Genomic DNA, 24,113 nt, shown 5'->3' with positions numbered 1-24,113 from the left:
AAATTATTGTGTATGAATATTTGGATATAAAATAAAATATTCAATATTTTTTGAGAATTTAAATTTTTTAGGCCCTAAATCGTAGTTTTTGTTAAGAAGTCCTACCCCGGTTGCGAAATCGCCTGAATATATGTTTATAAGGTCGAGTTAGACTCAACTGTCAATTCCAAATGTTTCGCCCTTAGGCCACCAAGAAACAACCTGCTTTATGTTTAGAGTGACTAATCTTCGTCCAATAACTTGTTGGACATGCAAGTTGAATTCTTCCCTTTTAATTAAGTTTTCTTCAGATTAAAATTTAATATTCACTTGCTTAAGATACTTAAGATCCTTATTACTCGCATTTTGACTCTAATCACGATATTAATAATTTTATCTCATATCATTGTTGACATATTCATATTATATTTGCATTATGTTAAAAATAAAAAATTTATTGATAGGTGTAATATTTTAATAATGTAATTTTTTAAATTGATATACATATGTTTGTATATAATAATATAAATATATATTATGCGGGTAGGCGAAGAGGGTACTAAGATACCCGTATTCGCACCCTTACCTGCTCATTTTTACGGATAATTATCTAGCCTATATCTGTAATACCGGTTTTTATTATACCTATCGTGGGTACTTTTTGCTTGTACCCAATGGTCATATGTGAATGAGTTCGTTGAGAATAAGAAAATCATTTAACACATGTATTAAAAATCTCTTACGTATATTGTGGTCTACACAATGGTCAATATATAAGGTTCTAAGATCATGAGAAATTTAGGGAGTAAAAGATCGATGATGAAAGGAGAAATAAACAACTCCATCATGGTATGGAGTGTAGCAACAATATTGTTTTGGTATAGCTACAAAATTGGGAAGAATGTACCCAAAGGCATAAGAAGACTTGTAGCCCTTTTTCCACCAATAATCATCCTCCTCCTTCTCCCTAAGAGGCTTACCAATGTGCATCTCATATACATTTTTTCATTCTCTCATTCTTGGCTTTCCACTTTTAAGCTCCTCCTTTTCTCCTTTGCCAAAGGTCCCCTCTCATCAAACCCTCCTCATTGTCTCTCTCATTTTCTCTTCCTTGCCGCCCTTCCCATCAAATTCCAACACAAAATTGACAATCAAATAAAACTCCCGTCTTTAAATTGGTTCGACTTTGTAGTCTTGTCCATTCTCGCATATTTTTTTCTTCCAAGCTACGAGAACAAACAAAGTTTCCATCAAGTAACATTCATGTGTTTACACTTGTACTTTGGATTGGAGATATTTCTTTTCTTGATTACTGCAATCACTCGTAAACTTCTGCAAGTAGAGTTGGAGAAACCTTTCGATAAACCCTATCTAAGTACATCATTGCAAGACTATTGGGGAAGAAGATGGAACATTATGGTCACGCGTATCCTACACACTAGCATATACGAACCAATGTTGAAGGCATTTAGCCATGTCATAGGGAGAAAATGGGCCCCAATCCCTGCTGTCCTGGTTACATTTATGGTGTCGGGGTTCATGCACGAACTGATGTTCTATTACATGAAGCACGACACCACATGGAAGACTTGGGAACTATGTTGGGATTCGATATGCTTCTTCCTCATCCATGGGGTGTGTGTGGCTCTCCAAATTGCATACAAGAAGATTTTCAAACCGAAACACGACATACTCCCTAGGGTTGTGTCTTGCACCCTCACAATGGCATTCGTTATATTCACTGGAATTTGGCTTTATATTCCGGCTCTAATTAGGTGTGGTGTAAGTTTCACACAAAAAAGCTAGATTTTCAATTGCAGCATATCAACGGACTTGAAACCACGGTTGTAACTACTTCACGCTATAAAGGATCTCAAGCACATATCTTTGATCGGATAATTCTTGTTCTGGTAGTCAGATTTTACTTTATTTAATCTCAGCCATCAGATTTGATCAGACGGTAAAAAACAGTTACTACATCACGTAGTAACTGTGGATAATCCAAACTCATATCAACAACTTTATTTTGCATTATTTTTATATCTTTTGCTAAAATATTATGGCATGTGGTATCTTTCGAACCCAAAAATGCCTCTAAATATTGTTGTGGCCAGGGAGTTGTATTCTCCTCCTATTGAAAGTTATCTTGCATTCCCTTATATTTCTTGTTATACTGTACACTTGCGATTCGTTTTTTTTTTTTTTACAAGAAACATGTGCAATTAGTTGATAATTTTTTTTTTTTTTTGCAGTAGTTGATAATTCTTATTAAGCACAATAATGACTAATGGTCAGATCATACACCTTAATTTTATTATGAATATAAATATATGTGGTGGAAATGATCATCAACAATTATGACTTAAGCTGAGGTGATTTCAATTCATAGAAATAAGACACCAACAAAGTACAAGGTAGATAGTAGATACACTTCGAGACAACAGCACCACAACTTGAAATTACAACTACTAGTACTACTACGTACTAGGAGCATGCTGCATGCCCGTATTATCTTACACCAATTAATTATTTTCTCCGTCCCTAATCTTTTGTTCTTTTAGAGTTTTTTACATAGATTAAGAAACAATAAACATTGATAAGTTAAGTTATTTTTACCCCTACTATATATTAAAAAAGAGAAAAATTCATTTAACGAATATTTTTTAAATGATGCAAATGAATCATACATTGGTTTCTTAAAACAATCAAAGTTTTGGGACAAAAATAAAAGACTAAAAGAACCAAAGTTTGGAATGGAGGGAGTAAAGAATAGGGAACAAAAATAATGTTTTATTAAAAATTTCCCAAGTTCATATTAGAAAACACCAAAAATTATTGTATTTGTTAAGAGACAAGTGCACAGTCCCGTAAGCTTAGCCCGGTTGACAGGAACATGACATTCTATATGCAAGGGGCGGAGTTCGAACTCCGGTCCTTCCACTTATTTACCTTAAGAGTGAAATTTCTAGTCATTAGGCTACATGACTTTAAAAATACAGGTGCACACGAGGACTCTCAATATAAAATGAGTAAGTGTAATAAAGAGTGTAAATTAACTTCTTTTTCTAAAATATGTTCCGAATTAAGTCAACAAAAAAAATCTGAATTATTGTGTGAGTTTAGCTCAGTTGGCAGAAACTTTTTTTAAAAAAAACAGCAAATTTTATTTAAATCGAATCCTTGCACATGACGAACAAAGACCGATAATTTAGAAAATACAAACTAAAGGTGTCGTATATAGGCGGAACACCCGAAAATAAACACCATAAAAGACATCCCTACACACAACACCTAACCATACCTTACCTTCAACACCAATGAGGACAATACCCACCAAAATAAATATTAGAAACCACCCATCGTCACTACTCGCCCTAAAATGAACACCCCTCTAAATGAAACTCCTAGTCCTCCTCACCAAAGCTGAGCAACACCCTTAAAGCTCCTATTCGAAAGATCAATCAACTTCCACCACCTCCCAACCTGCTGATAGTTGAAATAAAACTGCCGAAAACGGGGTTACATTTTTTTTTTTGAACAAAAGGGTTACAAATTTTTAGCAGCGGTTATGGACGTACTACCGGAAACGAATGGGGGCAAATTAAGGAAGCTTTAGCTACGATTTAAAACTACTAGTAACGATAAAATATTTTTTCCTTTATATATATCAAATTTCATTTCTAACTGTGGCAATTCCATGAATAATATTAAGTCTGGGCACAATTTTAACCGCAAATGCACGAATGTTTATTGGTTTAAGGTTTTCCGATCGGGATTCAACCGAATCGGACCGTTTTTAACTAATAAAATATATATATATATATATATATGTCATTTATATACTGAAATTATAATAAAAATAATTAATTTTAAGGAATAAATTTAAATATTTCATTCATAATAACTATAGTAAAAAAACAAAAGGGAAATAAAATAAATGAGTGAGATGGGATTTGAACACAAGTACCCTACATGAAGAAACAAATCACCATGCCACCGGGCCAAGTTGCATATTTGTTAAAAATGATGCTTCATTAATATATATAGGCTTTATATTAAAACAACCTTAAGAAACTACTGTTCATCATCTTCAACCTCTGAATCAAAATAAAAAAAAACGTTTTTTCATTCTTACACCAAACTAGACAAGTAAATATACCATTTTGCTCAGAATTTCATGAGCATTATGAATATACACTTAAATTTTATTAATTCTTACTCAAACCACTACAAGAAATTTGCTATATACCAAGAAATTTTAGCTTCAGCTTCAGAAGAACGAGTTGCTATTCCAGGATACTTGGTATCTTTTTGTCAATGTGTGGGAATAAATGACAAAAAGATATTGGAATAAACTAAAGAAAGTTAAACCCTAATAAAAAAATGAAATTCAATATATTTGTGAACCTCTTCTTTTCGCGGGGAAACTTCAATTTTCACATTTTTCTTCAAAGGCCAGTCACAATTGATATTGCTAAGATTGTGAATATAGTTAGTACTAAGATTAGTACAGTTAGTACTAAGATGATGAATATGGCTCGTAGTGAAGAATTCTTGATTCTTTTGAAAATTTTCTCTGATTATGCACGTAGAATAAGATGAAATAGAACTTATGCTCTGGGTGTTTGTCATCTTATTCTTTTTTTTTAATTGCTTTATTAGTACTCACAATCAATATATATTTCAACCAACTAAGTTAATGAGTTGGTTGAAATATATATTAATAAAAATATCTAGAAGAAAAAAAACGAGGGCATTTTTGATAAAAAAAATCATGGCTACGTCTAATCAAGAAACAGTGTTCTATTTTCATTGGTCAGTGCAAGCGGGTTGCCTGAATTTTGGGTCAAAAGCTAAAACTGGTTGGCTATCAGCTATATACTATCTCGTATGAAATTGTTCAAAAGCCCGAACTAGTGGTCTTTTGTGGTCTGTTGGACTTGGCAATAAGATTAACAACGTGGATACTAGTTAAGACTTCTGACCTGACTCGAGCATTAGGTGGTTGGATTTACTCGACCGACTCTTTCTATGAATATATAAAGTTCCCGGACGGTCGAACATTCGTAATTTACAGGAATCCTTACCTAGAAATGATGATGGTCATTCTACCGACCACAGTCAGTTATGTAATCATTCGGATTTTGGTGCGGATTTTTGCATCTATCGGAATCGACCTGGATCGTCTCAAGCTATTCATTATTCTTCTGTTTCTATATATTCTATTTATATTATTGTGGATATTGTGTATATAGATAAAACAGAATTCTCACTTTATTGCTTACGGTCTATGAAATTAGCCATATCGCTATTTCATTGACTGTGGAACAAAAGAACTACCATAATTAAATGAAATGATCACAACTGAACAATTTCTCCCAGTCGTATTGAACCGAATTCGTTCGGTTTTGTTAGAACTGTTAGAAAACACGTTGAGAAACGCGTCTAAAAATCCTCGCTTGGCCTTTTTTTTTTTGCTTATTGGTTTTTTGTTTCATTCTAAAAAAAAAGGACCAAATCAGGGCCGAAGGCAACAAAAAATACAAAAAACACAATAGAAACAATAAAAAGGAAAAAAAGCGGAGAAAGGGAAACCCGAGAAAAAAAACGGGGGAAATAGACAGAAAAAAGATAACATTTAGCGGAGTTGAACGCAGCTTAACCAGCTCATTATTTTGAAAATATACAACACAATCAAATCCATAAGGATTTAGTATATTTATTTGAATTCTATTCCTTATGTGGATGGTTAATTCCTTATCTTATATATATAGTATATATTAATATTAATTTGAAATGAAAAAAAAAAAGAAATTCAGAATTAATTGTTAGATGATAAAGTATGAGTTATTAATGAAACAACCTTTGATTTTATTTTATTACTTAATTATAGATTCTTCGAGTTTTTTTTTTATTTTTTTGACTCTATAGATTCTTCGAGTTATTTATCTTTATCCATGATTTAAGCAAAACTTTTTTTTTTTGGTACGTAAGTAAAACTTTTTTTATTTGTTCTAGTTTTGCCTCAAATAAATGCATGGTAGGGTGGGAATAGTTCCTACCAATAGACAAAATGGTGATAGATTACACTTTATTCTCTTAAGTGTAAATCATATTTTTTTTTTTACAGCATTGTAAATCATACTTAAGATAATCCATTTCGGTTAATATGATCCGGTTTACATCTAGTTTAAACTATGTTAGACTCTTCTTAAATAGAGAATGTTAATATTTTTGTAGAAGCCTCTTAAGCAAGGAAAATAAAACTCTCTTGGGTGCGTTTGATTTGTAAAACAACAAGGACTGGACAGAACAGTACAGGACAGAACAAGATAATACAGGATAGGACAAACCTGTACCGGAAAGATATATGACAATAATATTTTTATATTCGAAAATAAAATGGGTATTTTCGTATTTTTTATAGTTGTAATGTGGACAAAAAGTTGTCCCGTGGTTTAGTGATGGACAAAAAATCTGGTTTTTGTTCTGTCCATTGCTACCTAATTTGTCCGGTCCCATAACCAATTTCAAATCAAACAGAGTACAACAAAAATTGTTCTGTCCAGTCCTCTGTATTTTAGCAAATCAAACGCACACTAAGAGACATGTAACTCGAACTCTATTGATTTGGATATTTGTTTCACATCAAAACTGACCGATTACTCGAGACCTAAATCAAACTGTTAACTTCAAATTATATTAGTATAAGCAGTATTAATTTTGATAAAATGCTTTGCTCACTTTTTTTAATTATATATTACTAATAGTACAGCAAAATTATAATGATACTCAAAAGTTACTCTTTTTTTTTGGATTTTTTAATATTCTAAAAATGTTTTGATCATGTATTTTTTTGAATAATCTATCACCTATTACTATAATACAAAATTATAAATGTTTACTTAAAAGTTACTCTTGTGTTAGATTTTTATTTTTTCTTAAAAATATCAACCTTGTTGAATTGAACTAAACTATCTTCTTCATCGATTTAGATTGGTTCATATTTCGCTAAAAAATATTGTAAAATCCAAATCATATCGATCTGCTATATTCCTACGTGAATCATTTTCCGAGAAATTGTTCACCACACATAAAATGAAATGGAGGAAAATTTTATTTTTAATTTCATAAAAACAAATTTAGAACAGAGAGAGAGTTTAATTTTGCTTAAAAACAGAACAGATGGGGTTAATAAGTTGTGTTAATTAATGTCAGTAGTTACGGGACAGTGTGGTTGATGTTCTAATTTTGCGACCCTTAAAACGTCACAACTCACACAAGTTATTGGTATCTAATGGCTTGTAGTTGAATTGAATTGTTCAAATGAATGTAATATCTCATCTCATCTATACTAGTAACCAACCAACTTAGTATTGGCTCCCTATATCCCATCTAAAAAGTATTGGCTATGATAAATAATAAAGAACTACTTGTAATTAAATGGCAACTTTTTGGGTGGGGTGTGTGAAAATGAGAGGAGCTAGCATTTTTATGATTTGTGGTCAGGGTTAAACTTTAAAGCTACCATACCAAAACAAGATTGATGAGGCTTGATTTATAGGTTACCAACCAATTTAATAGTACGAGCTAGCAACTATAGTAGATTGATCTGTACCAAAAAAACTATAGTAGATTGAATTTTTTTTCCTCGTAACTATGTTAAAAATGGCGGAGTAAATCTTCGTCTTACAAATCAGTTTTGTAAAATTCTAAAATGCTATCGGTGGCCTTTCAAATTTTATTGGGTTACATGCTATCAAATTTTTTTTAAACCCAATATTAATATTGTTGCGCGTGTGTAAGAGTGTGTCTTAAAAATCTCTCATTAAATGAAATAAGTGAGTGCAATCCTCACGATACAAGTCAATTTTGTATGATTGACATATGAGATTTCTCTCTAATTGAGTTTTCTCCCTACACAAAAATAATGATTAAACCCTAATGTCTTGCTTAAGGTGTCAGAATTTCTTACCACTCAAACCAACCACACATTGCACGTTGGTATTTAGCATAGTCTATTTTGACTCTTACTGTTAATTTAAAAAAATTACTTTTAAATTTCTTAATAACATATCATTTCACCCATAGTTAGTCCCGTTAGAGTAGCTCTTACCACTCAGACCAACCACACATTGCAAGTTGGTATTTAACGTAGTCTATTTTTTACTCTTATTATTAATTTTTAATTTTAAAAAAATTACTTTTAAATTTTTAACATTATTTCATTTTACCCGTGATTAATCTCATTGGAGTAGCTCATATAGTAGCTATCAAGAGACATTATTAGAGGGGCCTAGATTCAAACCACATATTCCGCACTTCTCACATTTATAGCGTGTAAGTCTAATTACTTAACTACTTTAAAAAAAAAATATCAGTAGTTAGTGATGTACTAATTTGTTTAGAAAAAGTAGATATTACTTTGATTTAGGGGCAAAAACAGAACAAATCTTTTAGAGAGCACTAACATTATAACAAGAACTCACGAGCATCCTCACTTGCTGCAAGAAAGCACCCACCTCGCCAACTCACCATCAACACACAACCTCTATTTTAAGGACTGTACTACCCAATGAGCTGTGAAAATATCTGCATTCATCAGCTATTCACGAGCCTATTTAAGACACATACATACTTTCAACCCTTTGACATCAATCTACCATAAAACCTCTTCTTTCATTCTCACATATCAAACTCAAATCAAAAACTTAAAACTTCAAAAAATATTTTTCATGTCTACTACACATTTCATTACCCTTCTAGCCCTTTGCCTTGTTCTTTCGATAAATTCTTTCGACACGATTATGGCTGCAAGGATCATTCCTAGTAGTGCTCCTAGTACAGTTACAAGGCCTCTTTTTTCATCTGAAGGTGAAACTTATTTGAAGCCGCATTTGGATCATAAACAAAAATTCTTCCAAGGGAGACAAGTGAAGAATTGTTTACCAAAAGGGTATAGGCATAACTCAGCTCCAAGCAGATTTGTTAACTATGATACATTAGGTGGTTGTTCTGGAATTCATTCTGAGAAACCATGAAAGATTTTCTTCTAAATTTGGGAGAGAGTACTTGTTTTTATTTTTTTATATGGTTGGAAGATAAGAAAATCTAGTATTTTTGCCTTTTTTTTTTTGGTTATTGTGATTTTATATATTATTACCTATTACAATTTTGAGGGATGTGCATAGACAAGTACTTTTTCGGTTACATGCGTGTATTTTTATTTATTTGTTTGTAACTATCATCTTTAATGATGACTAATCTTTATTTGAAAATTGATTGTCAAACAATCAAGAATGAGAGTGAGAATCGATAATTTATGCATACCAAGTGCAGTGGATTATATATGCTAAACATTAATCAGTGAAGGAGATCTATTTATAATATATTTGTAGTACTACTATATAATAATATAATAATAATATATGTAGTTCTCTATATATGGTGATATTAATTTATTTCTTTGTGTGATTGAGAAAGAGCCTTATGTTTATTAGTATTTGTTTGGTTTTTCCTGCTAATGATTGTATTTGGTTTCTTGCTGTTTTTTGTGACTTTCAGTCAATAAAATTATAATTTTATTTTTTGGGATACTATAAAATTATAAATTTTGAATGACCAACAAATGCTATTTCCAAAGAAAATATAAGGCTGCATCGTTGGATTTGGGTTTAATGCACTTACTGCGTGCACACTATAACTTTAAGGGCCGAGATTAAATACTGTAATAAACTATTAAATTTATGTTGCATAAATTTGAACCATTTGATCATAAATCGACGACAAATATTGACTACTACGTGTAACTCCGTGCAACTACAAGAGCAATCGATCCGGGTCCCTGCATTGTCTACTTGAAAGGCAACCTTGACATCCTCTGACCCCACTCTGTTTAGGGTGTTTTTATGGGCCTATTTTGTAAGGAAAAAAACTTGGTTTTAAAAGGTCTAAAACCATTGTAGTTGAATACTTAATTTAAAAAAATTTATATTATTTTTCTAAAAAATAGATAAAAACAGACATTAATATACTCGATAGATAAAAAGTGAACTACTTATTAACGCGGTGTGACTACAAAGAATTCAAGTTTGAATTTGGATTTTACATAGTTACTGTTACTGTATGACACTGTAATTGATCCAGAATGTCTGAGCTGGAATGAAGAATGGTCAAGATCTCAAACTGTGTTAAACTATTGAGATTTGCACTATATAATCGAAACCGTTGAACTGTGGATCTACGATTGAGATTAAAAACAATGGAGTACTGTGAGATTTTAGTACGACGGGATCTCGGTCCATCCAATGCTTCCATAAGAAGAAAATTCCAGGACATCTTATATATATAGTTGGTAACTAACTACAAGGTGGTACATTTTCCTACTACAAACAAACAGCAGAGCATATCTACTTTGACTTTTAAGTTTTACTAACACAAAGGGAGCCAACATACGGTGTCCATTACTTTTTTCATGCGTATAAATCTCTTCATAGTTGTCTAACTTGTCTAGCATTTAACTGGTGTTCAATAAGGTCCATCCGTGAATTCAATAAGGTCTGAGCAAAATGCCTATATTTGCATATATGGGCATCACCAACACAACTACGTGCATACTTAGTTATACTTCAATGACTCTTCAATTTGAGCACCCTTGATCTCTGCAACATCTTTGTCCATGTCTTCATCCGCGCGCGGCCTCGAGCAATGGAGTCACAATGGAGTTGAGCTCACCAAAGATGACAACACATGGAACTGATTGATAGTCAGCCTTGTAAAAAATTAATGTCTCAAATATTGGCTTCACTTTCACCAAACTACAAGATAAGCAATTTTGGGCCTTTCACACTAATGAAGTTGGCATGTCAAATCAACAACTTGGTACTAAAGATAAACAAAACAATAAAACGCAAACATTAATGAAACGTGGTGTTTGGCAATGACGGTCCGGTTAAGCCAATCGAATGTAGTAAGTGAAGTATGAAAAAAGACATGAACAAGAATATACTAAGTCAAACTAGGACAACTTAACTCTTAGAATTTGAGTTGGGCCTAATTCAACCTACAAATCCTACGAAACAGGTTTGTAAGGTGGGATTTGCACTTATGTATAAACTCATGCTCAGGTCATCTTTTATCCAATGTGGAACTCTTATCACCAATTAACATAATTCACATACAAAAACATTGAAATCCCTTAACACGCACTATATAAGCTTAGATTCCTTTGAGGAGCAACTAGGAGATCGTCTATGACGCTGACGACAATGCACAATGCGAGTTGGCTGCCTAGATTGGAGGTGTTTCTTATATCTTGGTCTGCTTAAGGGATATGAACAATGAGCCATTGGGATAGTGCGACCGACACTTTCCCATCCAAAGTATGTCGGCCGCCATATGTATGTTTATCTTCAGGCCTTGGCATATGCTAACAGATTATTTCCCTTTTTTGGTTGATAAATTAAATATTTTTAGGTGAAACAAAGGATATCTTGAAAAATTGCGGGTAATTTACCTAACAATCAATCCATGAATAAATTTTTAAGTGGTACAATACCCACAAACTTTTGGCTCCACTTGCAAATTTTATGTGGCAAATTTTTATTGACTGTCGATAAACTACACTCAACTCTTCAAGGGGATACATAACGTAAAATAAAAAGGAAAAACTAAAAGATAAACTAGATAATGCATATCACAATGTATAAGACTGAATATATAATTAAAATCTAACACTTCGATCACACACCACCTTAAAAGTAAATCACTCCTAATTTGCCACACCGTTAAAAAGATTAACTTCTGTCATAACCACCTTAAAGCATTATGAAGAAATCTTCCCCTCCGTAAATAATAGATTATTCTCCATTGTAAATAACCTCAGCTTGCCCCCACGCTCTCTTGAACCGGATTAGTTCTGTCATCAACAGGTTGGACATTTACACCAGGCTTCACAATCATATTTTCTAACACGGGAGAATACATAAGTAGAAATCTGATAAAATCTAATTCAAATTTGATGCCAGAGATATCCTCTATGCTCACATGTCGAATGGAAATGGGCACGTCTGGCCCCAAAAAGATTTCTTCCCAACAATAGATGAGCAGAAAATTTGAGCAAATTGCTTGAGCATCCACTCAATTTACTTTGATTTCTTTGAGGGTGAAACAACAATAATGGTCGAGACGTGAGAGCTGGTGTGGGAGGCAACACTAATGTAAAAATCGATCAGTGGCGAGCATGTATAACAATCTCTGTGGTTTCCAACATAAATATGTAAGTACCATGTGGTGTAAAGTTTGGAAGCTTAAGACTCCAGAGCGCGTAACGTACGGCTTTTATGTGGATGGTGTTAGAAATAATATAAAACCATTGATGTGGCCCTATGCTAACAGCTTAAGCTTTTGGGATAATCGGTTATTTGACAGATGGCCATGCATAATCGACTGATTACAAATAGCTTAAAGAGAAAGATGGGTTTATCCCATGCCATGTGCTTACATTGATTTATACTAACAAACTGTGTCAACTCCGATTGAACCGGCCTCTTTGAATTTTTATGTATAAGAAACTGATTGTAATTGAATAAAGTCTATGCGAGCTTGATTTTGCAACGTACGTGTTCATTTTTTCATTGAATTTTGTATGCTTTCAATTTCAACACTTGATATTATATAGGTTTCAAAGTGTTAATAAGACAAGGAAGATCAACATTAACTGAAAATTCTCAGTATCATTATGCCTCAGTTTCACATAGCTATACAAAATCAGTGTATAAACAGAACAACCTGTATAATATTTGGACCGTAAAGTTGTCCCTAATTATTTAATTTATTCATTTTAACACACACGCACGCACGCACGAGTGGACGCACGCATGCACACAATAAGTTTAAAAAAATTGGTGCCCCTAAAATTTTGATGCCCTATATAGTCACTCCTCTCGAACACCCTCCAGAATTCGATTTCAGCAAGGTATATATGTTATTTAATTATTTTGATCAATATAGCTTTAATTTTATTATTTCATATGCTTATTTTTTTACCTTTTCTTTTACTGTTTGAAATTTATTAGTTTAATAAAACAAAGGTCGTGAATGCACTTCAAAATAATTGGCCTTCTGGACGCATGAGTGGATAGACCATGCCGCCCGTTCAATGTTGCAACTAAGTGATTACTTCATAAAAATAATATCATCGCAGTTATTCTTACACCTGATGCAGCAAAGACCAGAACCCCGAAAGAAATTGTCGAAGCTATAAAGAACCATATTGGAGGCAAAGAACCGCAACTAGTGTACGACACTTCGGGGAAATTGTTGCTTGAAGTAAGAATTTGCTTCGAATACGTCTAAGTATCAAGATTGTCCTACCAAAACTAATTGTGGAATAGATGTATACTACCCAGTATAATTTTAATATGATAATATATATAAATAATATAAATAATTATGATGCTTTTAGTTAAATGAAAGTGGCTGTATTTTCCATATATATGTAATTGTGTGATTTTATTTAATTTGAATAAAAGTGTTATATAAACTGTGTTTGCCACTGTTTCCGTCTACACAAAGGGTTTTGGAGGGTGTTCGAGAGGAGCGACTGCATAAAAAACCAAACTTGTAGGGGCACCAAGTTTTTTTAAATTACTATGTGCATATATGCGTGTGTGCGTGCGTGCGTGTGTGCGTGCGTGTTAAAATGAATAAATTAAATAATTATTATAATTAAATTAACATAGATTTAGACTATTATGATATTGATAGTAAAATCTATTTAAAAAATTAAAAGTTAGCAGAGAGACTCTAACAAATTTTTTTTTTACCGTAAGAGAGACTCTAACAATTAAAAGTATAATCTTTAACTTTTTTTAAAAAAATTATATATTTATAAGTTAAAAATTATATATTTATAATTATATGACTTACAAAAAAATGTGCACAAAAGCTATAATTTGCACGGGCACCCAAAATCTCAAAATTAATACAAATAGAATTTTCAATCCAAACCAATATAGCAGTCTTTGAGTGGACACAACTGCTAAAATAGGTCGTACATTTTGAAAATACAGAAAAATATAAAACAGAATAACTAGTAAATTTGTGTATGCAAAATTTCGAATCAAGTATATGCTTTAGGAGTACATCGAAAATGATTTCAGTTTATTTACCATATCAAATCAAGCTACAAATATCGCGGAATACATAGAATGAGTTAACTACACATGGTTAATTCGAAGTCTACACTATCAATATTCAATAGATAGATATTTGTTCCTAGAGTATCAAACACCAGAATAAAAATTGAAGCTTGCATGATCAGAATAATCTGCAATAAGATTAAAACACATCAAACTTGAAAACAGAAACCAAGCTTGCATTTGCATACTCAACAGCCTTGAATAAGCTTACAGTCCACGTGCGTTTTTTAGAGATATAAAATTTGAAAATTAATATTAAATTTAATGGATAAACAAAATGGAAACACAAAACATAGAGCGTATAATAAAAGCTACATAAAATCTTACAGTCCCCATGCATTTTTTAGAGATATAAAATTTAAAAATTAATATTAAATTTAATGGATAAACAAAATGGAAACACAAAACATAGAACGTATAATAAAGGCTACATAAAATCTTACAGTCCCCGTGCGTTTTTTGGAGATATAAAATTTGAAAATTAATATTAAATTTAATGGATAAACAAAATGGATACAAAAAACATAGAGCGTATAATAAAGGCTATATAAAATCTTACAATCCCCGTGCGGTTTTTAGAGATATAGAATTTGAAAATTAATATTAAATTTAATGGATACACAAATCATAGAGCGTATAATAAAGGCTACATAAAATCTTACAGTCCCCGTGCGTTTTTTAGAGATATAAAATTTGAAAATTAATATTAAATTTAATGGATAAACAAAATGGATACACAAAACATAAAGCATATAATAAAGGCTACATAAAATCTTACAGTCTCCGTGCGTTTTTTAGAGATATAAAATTTGAAAATTAATATTAAATTTAATGGATAAACAAAATGGATACACAAAATATAGAGTTATAATAAAGGCTACATAAAATCTTACAGTCCCCGTGTGTTTTTTAGAGATATAAAATTTGAAAATTAATATTAAATTTAATGGATAAACAAAATGGAAACACAAAACATAGAGCGTATAATAAAGGCTACATAAAATCTTACAGTCTCCGTGCGTTTTTTAGAGATATAAAATTTGAAAATTAATATTAAATTGAATGGATAAACAAAATGGATACACAAAACATAGAGCGTATAATAAAAGCTACATAAAATCTTACAGTCCCCGTGCGTTTTTTAGAGATATAAAATTTGAAAATTAATATTAAATTTAATGGAGAAACAAAATGGATACACAAAACATAGAGCATATAATAAAGGCTACATAAAATCTTACAGTCTCCGTGCGTTTTTTAGAGATATAAAATTTGAAGATTAATATTAAATTGAATGGATAAACAAAATGGATACACAAAACATAGAGCGTATAATAAAGACTACATAAAATCTTACAGTCCCCGTGCGTTTTTTAGAGATATAAAATTTGAAAATTAATATTAAATTGAATGGATAAACAAAATGGATACACAAAACATAGAGCATATAATAAAGGCTACATAAAATCTTACAGTCCTCGTGCGTTTTTTAGAGATATAAAATTTGAAAATTAATATTAAATTGAATGGATAAACAAAATGGATACACAAAACATAGAGCGTATAATAAAAGCTACATAAAATCTTACAGTCCCCGTGCGTTTTTTAGAGATATAAAATTTGAAAATTAATATTAAATTTAATGGAGAAACAAAATGGATACACAAAACATAGAGCATATAATAAAGGCTACATAAAATCTTACAGTCTCCGTGCGTTTTTTAGAGATATAAAATTTGAAGATTAATATTAAATTGAATGGATAAACAAAATGGATACACAAAACATAGAGCGTATAATAAAGACTACATAAAATCTTACAGTCCCCGTGCGTTTTTTAGAGATATAAAATTTGAAAATTAATATTAAATTGAATGGATAAACAAAATGGATACACAAAACATAGAGCATATAATAAAGGCTACATAAAATCTTACAGTCCTCGTGCGTTTTTTAGAGATATAAAATTTGAAAATTAATATTAAATTTAATGGAGAAACAAAATGGATACACAAAACATAGAGCATATAATAAAGGCTACATAAAATCTTACAGTCTCCGTGCGTTTTTTAGAGATATAAAATTTGAAGATTAATATTAAATTGAATGGATAAACAAAATGGATACACAAAACATAGAGCGTATAATAAAGACTACATAAAATCTTACAGTCCCCGTGCGTTTTTTAGAGATATAAAATTTGAAAATTAATATTAAATTGAATGGATAAACAAAATGGATACACAAAACATAGAGCATATAATAAAGGCTACATAAAATCTTACAGTCTCCGTGCGTTTTTTAGAGATATAAAATTTGAAGATTAATATTAAATTGAATGGATAAACAAAATGGATACACAAAACATAGAGCGTATAATAAAGACTACATAAAATCTTACAGTCCCCGTGCATTTTTTAGAGATATAAAATTTGAAAATTAATATTAAATTTAATGGATAAACAAAATGGATACACAAAACATAGAGCGTATAATAAAGGCTACATAAAATCTTACAGTCCCCGTGCGTTTTTTAGAGATATAAAATTTGAAAATTAATATTAAATTTAATGGATAAACAAAATGGATACACAAAACATAGAGCGTATAATAAAGGCTACATAAAATCTTACAGTTTCGTGCGTTTTTTAGAGATATAAAATTTGAAAATTAATATTAAATTTAATGGATAAACAAAATGGATACACAAAACATAGAGCTATAATAAAGGCTACATAAAATCTTACAGTCCCCGTGCGTTTTTAGAGATATAAAATTTGAAAATTAATATTAAATTTAATGGATAAATAAAATGGAAACACAAAACATAGAACGTATAATAAAGGCTACATAAAATCTTACAGTCCCCGTACGTTTTTTGGAGATATAAAATTTGAAAATTAATATTAAATTTAATGGATAAACAAAATGGATACAAAAAACATAGAGCGTATAATAAAGGCTATATAAAATCTTACAATCCCCGTGCGGTTTTTAGAGATATAGAATTTGAAAATTAATATTAAATTTAATGGATACACAATTCATAGAGCGTATAATAAAGGCTACATAAAATCTTACAGTCCCCGTGCGTTTTTTAGAGATATAAAATTTGAAAATTAATATTAAATTTAATGGATAAACAAAATGGATACACAAAACATAGAGCATATAATAAAGGCTACATAAAATCTTACAGTCTCCGTGCGTTTTTTAGAGATATAAAATTTGAAAATTAATATTAAATTTAATGGATAAACAAAATGGATACACAAAATATAGAACTATAATAAAGGCTACATAAAATCTTGCAGTCCCCGTGTGTTTTTTAGAGATATAAAATTTGAAAATTAATATTAAATTTAATGGATAAACAAAATGGAAACACAAAACATAGAGCGTATAATAAAGGCTACATAAAATCTTACAGTCTCCGTGCGTTTTTTAGAGATATAAAATTTGAAAATTAATATTAAATTGAATGGATAAACAAAATGGATATTCAAAACATAGAGCGTATAATAAAAGCTACATAAAATCTTACAGTCCCCGTGCGTTTTTTAGAGATATAAAATTTGAAAATTAATATTAAATTGAATGGATAAACAAAATGGATACACAAAACATAGAGCGTATAATAAAGACTACATAAAATCTTACAGTCCCCGTGCGTTTTTTAGAGATATAAAATTTGAAAATTAATATTAAATTGAATGGATAAACAAAATGGATACACAAAACATAGAGCATATAATAAAGGCTACATAAAATCTTACAGTCCTCGTGCGTTTTTTAGAGATATAAAATTTGAAAATTAATATTAAATTTAATGGATAAACAAAATGGATACACAAAACATAGAGCGTATAATAAAGGCTACATAAAATCTTACAGTCCCCGTGCGTTTTTTAGAGATATAAAATTTGAAAATTAATATTAAATTTAATGGATAAACAAAATGGATACACAAAACATAGAGCGTATAATAAAGGCTACATAAAATCTTACAGTCTCCGTGCGTTTTTTAGAGATATAAAATTTGAAAATTAATATTAAATTTAATGGATAAACAAAATGGACACACAAAACATAGAGCATATAATAAAGGCTACATAAAATCTTACAGTCCTCGTGCGTTTTTTAGAGATATAAAATTTGAAAATTAATATTAAATTTAATTGATAAACAAAATGGATACACAAAACATAGAGCGTATAATAAAGGCTACATAGAATCTTACAGTCCCCGTGCGTTTTTTAGAGATATAAAATTTGAAAATTAATATTAAATTTAATGGATAAACAAAATGGATACACAAAACAATGAGCATATAATAAAGGCTACATAAAATCTTACAGTCCCCGTGCGTTTTTTAGAGATATAAAATTTGAAAATTAATATTAAATTTAATGGATAAATAAAATGGATACACAAAACATAGGGCTATAATAAAGGCTACATAAAATCTTACAGTCCCCGCACGTTTTTTAGAGATATAAAATTTTAATATTAATATTAAATTTAATGGATAAACAAAATGGATACACAAAACATAGAGCATATAATAAATGCTACATAAAATCTGACAGTCCCCGTGCATTTTTTAGAGATATAAAAATTTGAAAATTAATATTAAATTTAATGGATACACAAAACATAGAGCGTATAATAAATGCTACATAAAATCTTACAATACAGTGTGTTTTTTAGAGATATAAAATTTGAAATTTATGTTAAAACTTAGATTATATTACTCTGTTGTATTATGGAATTAGAATTTCTAAGTGAAAATTAATGTAATTAGATGAGATTGAACTATTTTATCATTAAAATTGGAATTCTTAATTCGCAATCAATCTATGGATAAACACACATGGTCTAATTTGGCATGGTAGTCCCAAATAAGTGATCACCTAATACATTAATATCCACTACTTAAATATATTGTTTATACTAAATAAAAAGAATCAAACATTGTCTTCAGTCATTTAATTATAATTAATTAAAGAACTAAACATGTTTGTTGCTACTGCAATGCAACTCGTCTATATATATATGTACCTACATCTCAATTAATATTCGTTTGATTGGCAAGCATTGTTCACTTCACACGTAGTATAAAAATAACAAATTACATAGGAAAAGAATAAATCAAGTTCAACATACAAATCATGTTTTTGGTGCTCAATACATACATTAATACATATAAATGAAGTGTAAGACACCGCTAAAACAATGAATAAGAAAAAAGCTTGAACAAAAAGGGTCTCTTAAACTCCATCTAAAGGACATGTCATGTAAAACTCTATCTTCACAAATTTAAACTTCATCCTTTGAAAATCTATCATTGCTTCTCATCTTTCCCACATCTACAATATAGCTCCAGTCAGCATTCTTCTTTGCCAAAGATACAATATTTTACTTTGGAAAATTTTGAGCTGGTTTAACTCTTATTTATTTAGGCACAGTAGGTTGTGCAATGCTAATTAAGACAGATCCACTTGGTTGGCATTCTTGCTAACTCAGGTAGCCTTTGCCTTTTATATTCACCTTTGGGATCAAATTTAGTCCATGAATCTGACCCAAATTGTATCAGCTCTCTTAGGATCTTTTTTAACTATGAAATGGACATAATTTATCATAAATGCCATGTAGCCAACAGAGAAACCTAATAAATAAAACATGTGATCTTTGTTATAAGAAGAAAAAAGACTAATATCAATGTCAATTAAAAGGGATATGCATGTTAACAAAGTCTCACTTACAACTACTTTATCTATGATTAGGATTTATGACTAATAATCGACAGAGCTATTGAGAGGAAAAACACTGTAATGAAAACCATGAGTATTCAATAAGACAAATAGTCACATAAAGACTAATATCAAAAGTTGAGTTTCTGTCTCCATATAAAATGAACAGAACAGAATAACAAAGAAAATCTAATTAATACTATCTTTTAAATCTCCAATCACATTTTGAATATCATACAATAGATATAGATATTAGCCAAACATGATGATTGTTAATAGAAGCTTGAATCTTACCAACTGCAACAATATCACAAAACTAAGCAAAGAGTAACCTTAATTCTCAAAGCACACAAAGAACAAAGTTGATGCACATTCCAAACTTACAACGGAAATTGGATGAGATAGAGCAAATTTAGATTTCAATGATTTATCTATGTATTAAAATGCTAACAGTCATAAGAGTTTACTATATCAATGTCAGAGAGTGAGGAATGTAAAATATTTTACTCACAATAATACATGTGCCCAAAGAAAACATGTTAATTTTGCTCCATCATCTTCTTAGTTACCATTAATATGAGGGTGTCTAATGAGGGTGTCAAAAAATAGCACTTAACATTGTAAAATATTAATATGAGGTTAGTCTAATTCTCTTGGAAACTCAAGCTCTAATCTTCTTGGAAAAAATAGCTAGCATTTAAAAGTGTAGCATAGAAAAGTTGTTGCAGGTATGACATCTTAAATTTTGAGGGTTAAAAATATGGTTAAAATCAAAACTATCAAATCACTATACCTTTAATCTATGGTTTTGAAAAAATAAGCAACATAAGAAATGCAGAGATAAGAAATCAATGAAATATTTCATCAAATTACAAAACATGGATAGAATTGAAATTTAAGATCAATTTACTTCCTCTCATTAAAGTAAGGAATTCAAAGGATGACAGTGATTCTTTCTATCTAAATCAAACTAAAGTAATTAAAAGTATCAAACTATAAGTGATCACTCAAACAATAGATCAATTCCATTGAAAATTATAAATCTACTAATAACACAATGGTTTAACTCCAAATCATAATAAGCTAAGCAAGTATACCTATAGGAAAACCATCAAAACTTGGTTTAACTTACATCTAAATCATGGCACAGAGAATTATCCTTCCAATATGCACAATCTGCTACACCACCTTTAAATAGTAGCTGCAGAACAACACAAAACAATCATGTTAAGTTCATGTCTTAATTTAGAATTTAACAAAGAGGATTATTGTTATTGTTGTTCAATTATTTTACAAATATATGAAACTATAACAATAAGAAGTCCAAATACTCAACATCAACAACATGATTTTTTATATTTGAAACTATAACAATAAGCAGTAAAAAGGAAGGAACAAAAAACCTTGAGAAAAGATGAAGCAAATTCTCATCACATTAGAAAGAAAATGAATAGTTGTTTTGATTGTTAACATGGCATACATTTATCCCCAAATTGATGAGCAGCAGCAACCTCTAATTGCACATGAAAACAAAAAAATAAAACAAAGATCTGAGTAGAGCAGGAAGCAACATCATTACAAATTGAAGGAATAAAATATAATGACATGAAATCCGAAAATGAATATGGGTCTGGAATACAAAAATGACAATGAGTTTACATTCCAAAAATGAATGAAACACAATAATGAGAAACATCTTTTTTCATAATCCAAAGCTGGTTGACATTTTTTCATACCAGATTTTTGTTTTCATGTAATATTTTTGTTATATATTGGCATGATACTCCTTTTCAAACATATATACTCAAATATGAGAGATTGAAAGTTCTTAATTTTTCTTAGGCTTATAAATAACAGAACAATAAAATTAACATCAACTAAAATTGTCACAAAGCAAACCATCAAACCAAAACACCATTAAAAAAACAAATAATCATTAATAATAATAATAATACCACTTGAACTGGTTCCTGCTATGTGTCCTTGCTAATAGTGGTTCCGACGGTGTGTCCTTGTTTGGTTCCTTCCATTGCCGCTTCAATCTGTTACTTGTCTGTTGCCGGAAAAGAAACAAAAAGAGGATTAGAATATTAGGGATTTCAAAAAAGAAAGAAATTGAAATATTGAAGGGGGAAATACATGAAATATGAAAGAAGGGTTTGGGTGAGAAGAGAACCTAATATGTAAGAATAAAAAGAACATGAAATCAATCGATAGTGTTGTATATTTCATAACATATCTTACTCAATCAAACCCTAATTTATAAACCTGAACAAACCATAAAACATTCCAAAAAGAAAACAAAATCAGAAACGATCAATCAACATCAAATTGAAGGAAATAAAATAAATCAAAATAGATTTGATTTGGAAACCCTTACTTTGAAGCTTGAGGCTGCCGCCACCTTCATGGTGCATGTGCTGCTGCTTCATTCCTTATGAGAGAGATGGAGGAAGAAAAAAACAAAGTGAAAATCGAAATTTGATTAAATAGTGCAACAGAAATAAAATTTATAATTCAAGCCTTCATTTATTCTCTTCTTCTTTGCTGCAGAGAAAAGAAATGTAGTTAAGGAATATCATTGACATGGCTTTGAAAGTAAAAAAAAAGTACTAACCAAAAGAAAAACTATTTTTCATGCATTCTATAGTGTCCAAATTTCCACTGGTACTAACCAAGTATTATTTATTTAAGATAAAACACAAAACCAATGGCAGTAGTAGCAGTCAGAATTAAAAAAACTTTGAAGATGTGAATTGTAAACTTACCCATATCTGATCCATTATTCCAGTAGAAGCTTGATAACCTTTAGTACACCCTCTAAATAAGTAAGAAAGAAATAGCAAAATGAAACTGCTATGAGTAAGAAAGAAAAACTACATAAATGGAAAACCGAATGAAATAGCAAAAAAATTAACCATCCCTTTACGAATAACAAATAAAACAAATTAAATTGATACAAATCTTCAAAAAAACAAATCTGAAATTTAACAAATACAAATCATATTGCAGTGAAGAAAACCATCTAAATCCCACTAACAACTTCTAAAAAGTAGGGATTATTAGCTAAAAGATAGAAACAAACCCTAATAAATATGACAACTAAGCAACAATATTTTCAATAGAAATTCAAAGAAAACTTACCATTTCTTGTGGTTACCCTGTTTATCTAAGATCTTCTGATTTGAAACACTTCACCACCTTCTTTTGACAAATCTCCCGTCAAACACCACCAAGAAAGGTATATATCAGTGTATTAATTAACAGTGTATTTAATACAAACTGGTCCAACAGATAACCAAAGAAGTCCTTACCTCCTTAACATTGTAGTTAGAAGTGACAAATGAGGTTGGAGAACAATCCTAATAAAATGGCAAAAGAAGGTGGTGAAGTGCTACTTTTTGATAGGATACTATAGAAAACTATATCGATCCTAATATTTTGAATTCGGAGAACAATCCATTTTGAAATCAATAAAATAACAACTATAAAAAATAGAAACAACTAATTGATATGATATTTTATATTAGTAGTTGCTAATTTGAAATCAAAATAAAATGAGGTTGTTATCAATTGAGAAAAATTAGGAATTGAGGTTATCCAACAATCAAAACTTATTTACCAAAAAAAAAAAAACAGAAAAATCCAGTAACTACAACTAAAGAATAATAGAAATCTTAAAACCACAACTATCATGAAATTTGCAAATATGATTTCATATAAAAGCACAACTATCAAATATCAAATCAAATATAAGATAAAAGCACAAAAATAAGACCACAAAGCCATAAGTTTTTCATATTGAAACATATTCACAAAAAACAGAAATAATACATAACTCAGAAGAGAAAAATTGAAAATTCAAAGTTAAGAAAACTTACTCAATCAAACCCCAATTTGTGAACCTGAACAAACAATAAAACATAAAATAAAAATAAAAATAAAAATAAAATAAAAAACATAATATGAAATCAAATCATGAAATAAGAAATATGATAGTGAGACATTAACATGTAATCAAACATTGAAAAAATCAGTAGGATAAAAAGATGCATATAACTTTCTTACCACTTCCACTATCAGATGATCAATATCCAATCCAAATTCATTAATAAATAAAAACTGAACCTAATTGAAATTTAGAGGAAAATTGAACCTGAAAACTGAATATAATTGAAAT

At 30.2% G+C, this 24,113-nt stretch overlaps 1 protein-coding gene and 1 long non-coding RNA gene across 5 annotated transcripts; one reads left to right on the top strand and one right to left on the bottom strand.

Annotated features, from left to right (window-relative positions):
• Window positions 1-776: 776 nt before the first annotated feature.
• Window positions 777-2,186, top strand: LOC123919912 (acyl-CoA--sterol O-acyltransferase 1-like). The gene has a single exon (XM_045971949.1). It carries the CDS (start codon window positions 796-798, stop codon window positions 1,783-1,785), a length of 990 nt encoding a protein of 329 aa, XP_045827905.1. The 5' UTR covers window positions 777-795; the 3' UTR covers window positions 1,786-2,186.
• Window positions 2,187-19,242: 17,056 nt separating this feature from the next.
• On the bottom strand, window positions 19,243-23,851 carry LOC123919911. 4 transcript variants are annotated; one of them, XR_006813360.1, is made up of 9 exons: window positions 23,815-23,851; window positions 23,078-23,295; window positions 22,702-22,753; window positions 22,314-22,367; window positions 22,110-22,201; window positions 21,889-21,986; window positions 21,337-21,446; window positions 21,066-21,134; window positions 19,243-19,848 (listed from the first exon to the last, which is right to left on the bottom strand). It is a non-coding gene; the product is annotated as an uncharacterized LOC123919911 (long non-coding RNA). The 4 variants fall into 4 exon arrangements; XR_006813359.1 differs by lacking the exon at window positions 23,815-23,851 and having other exon boundaries at window positions 19,299-19,848; window positions 23,078-23,787; XR_006813361.1 differs by lacking the exons at window positions 19,243-19,848; window positions 23,815-23,851 and adding an exon at window positions 19,874-20,009 and having other exon boundaries at window positions 23,078-23,792.
• Between the last annotated feature and the right edge of the window lie 262 nt (window positions 23,852-24,113).

Source organism: Trifolium pratense, linkage group LG4 (genome assembly GCF_020283565.1).
Source record: "Trifolium pratense cultivar HEN17-A07 linkage group LG4, ARS_RC_1.1, whole genome shotgun sequence".
NCBI lineage: Eukaryota > Viridiplantae > Streptophyta > Magnoliopsida > Fabales > Fabaceae > Trifolium > Trifolium pratense.
The sequence above is the reverse complement of the archived record's forward strand: the minus strand, read 5'-3'. Positions and strand labels throughout refer to the sequence as shown.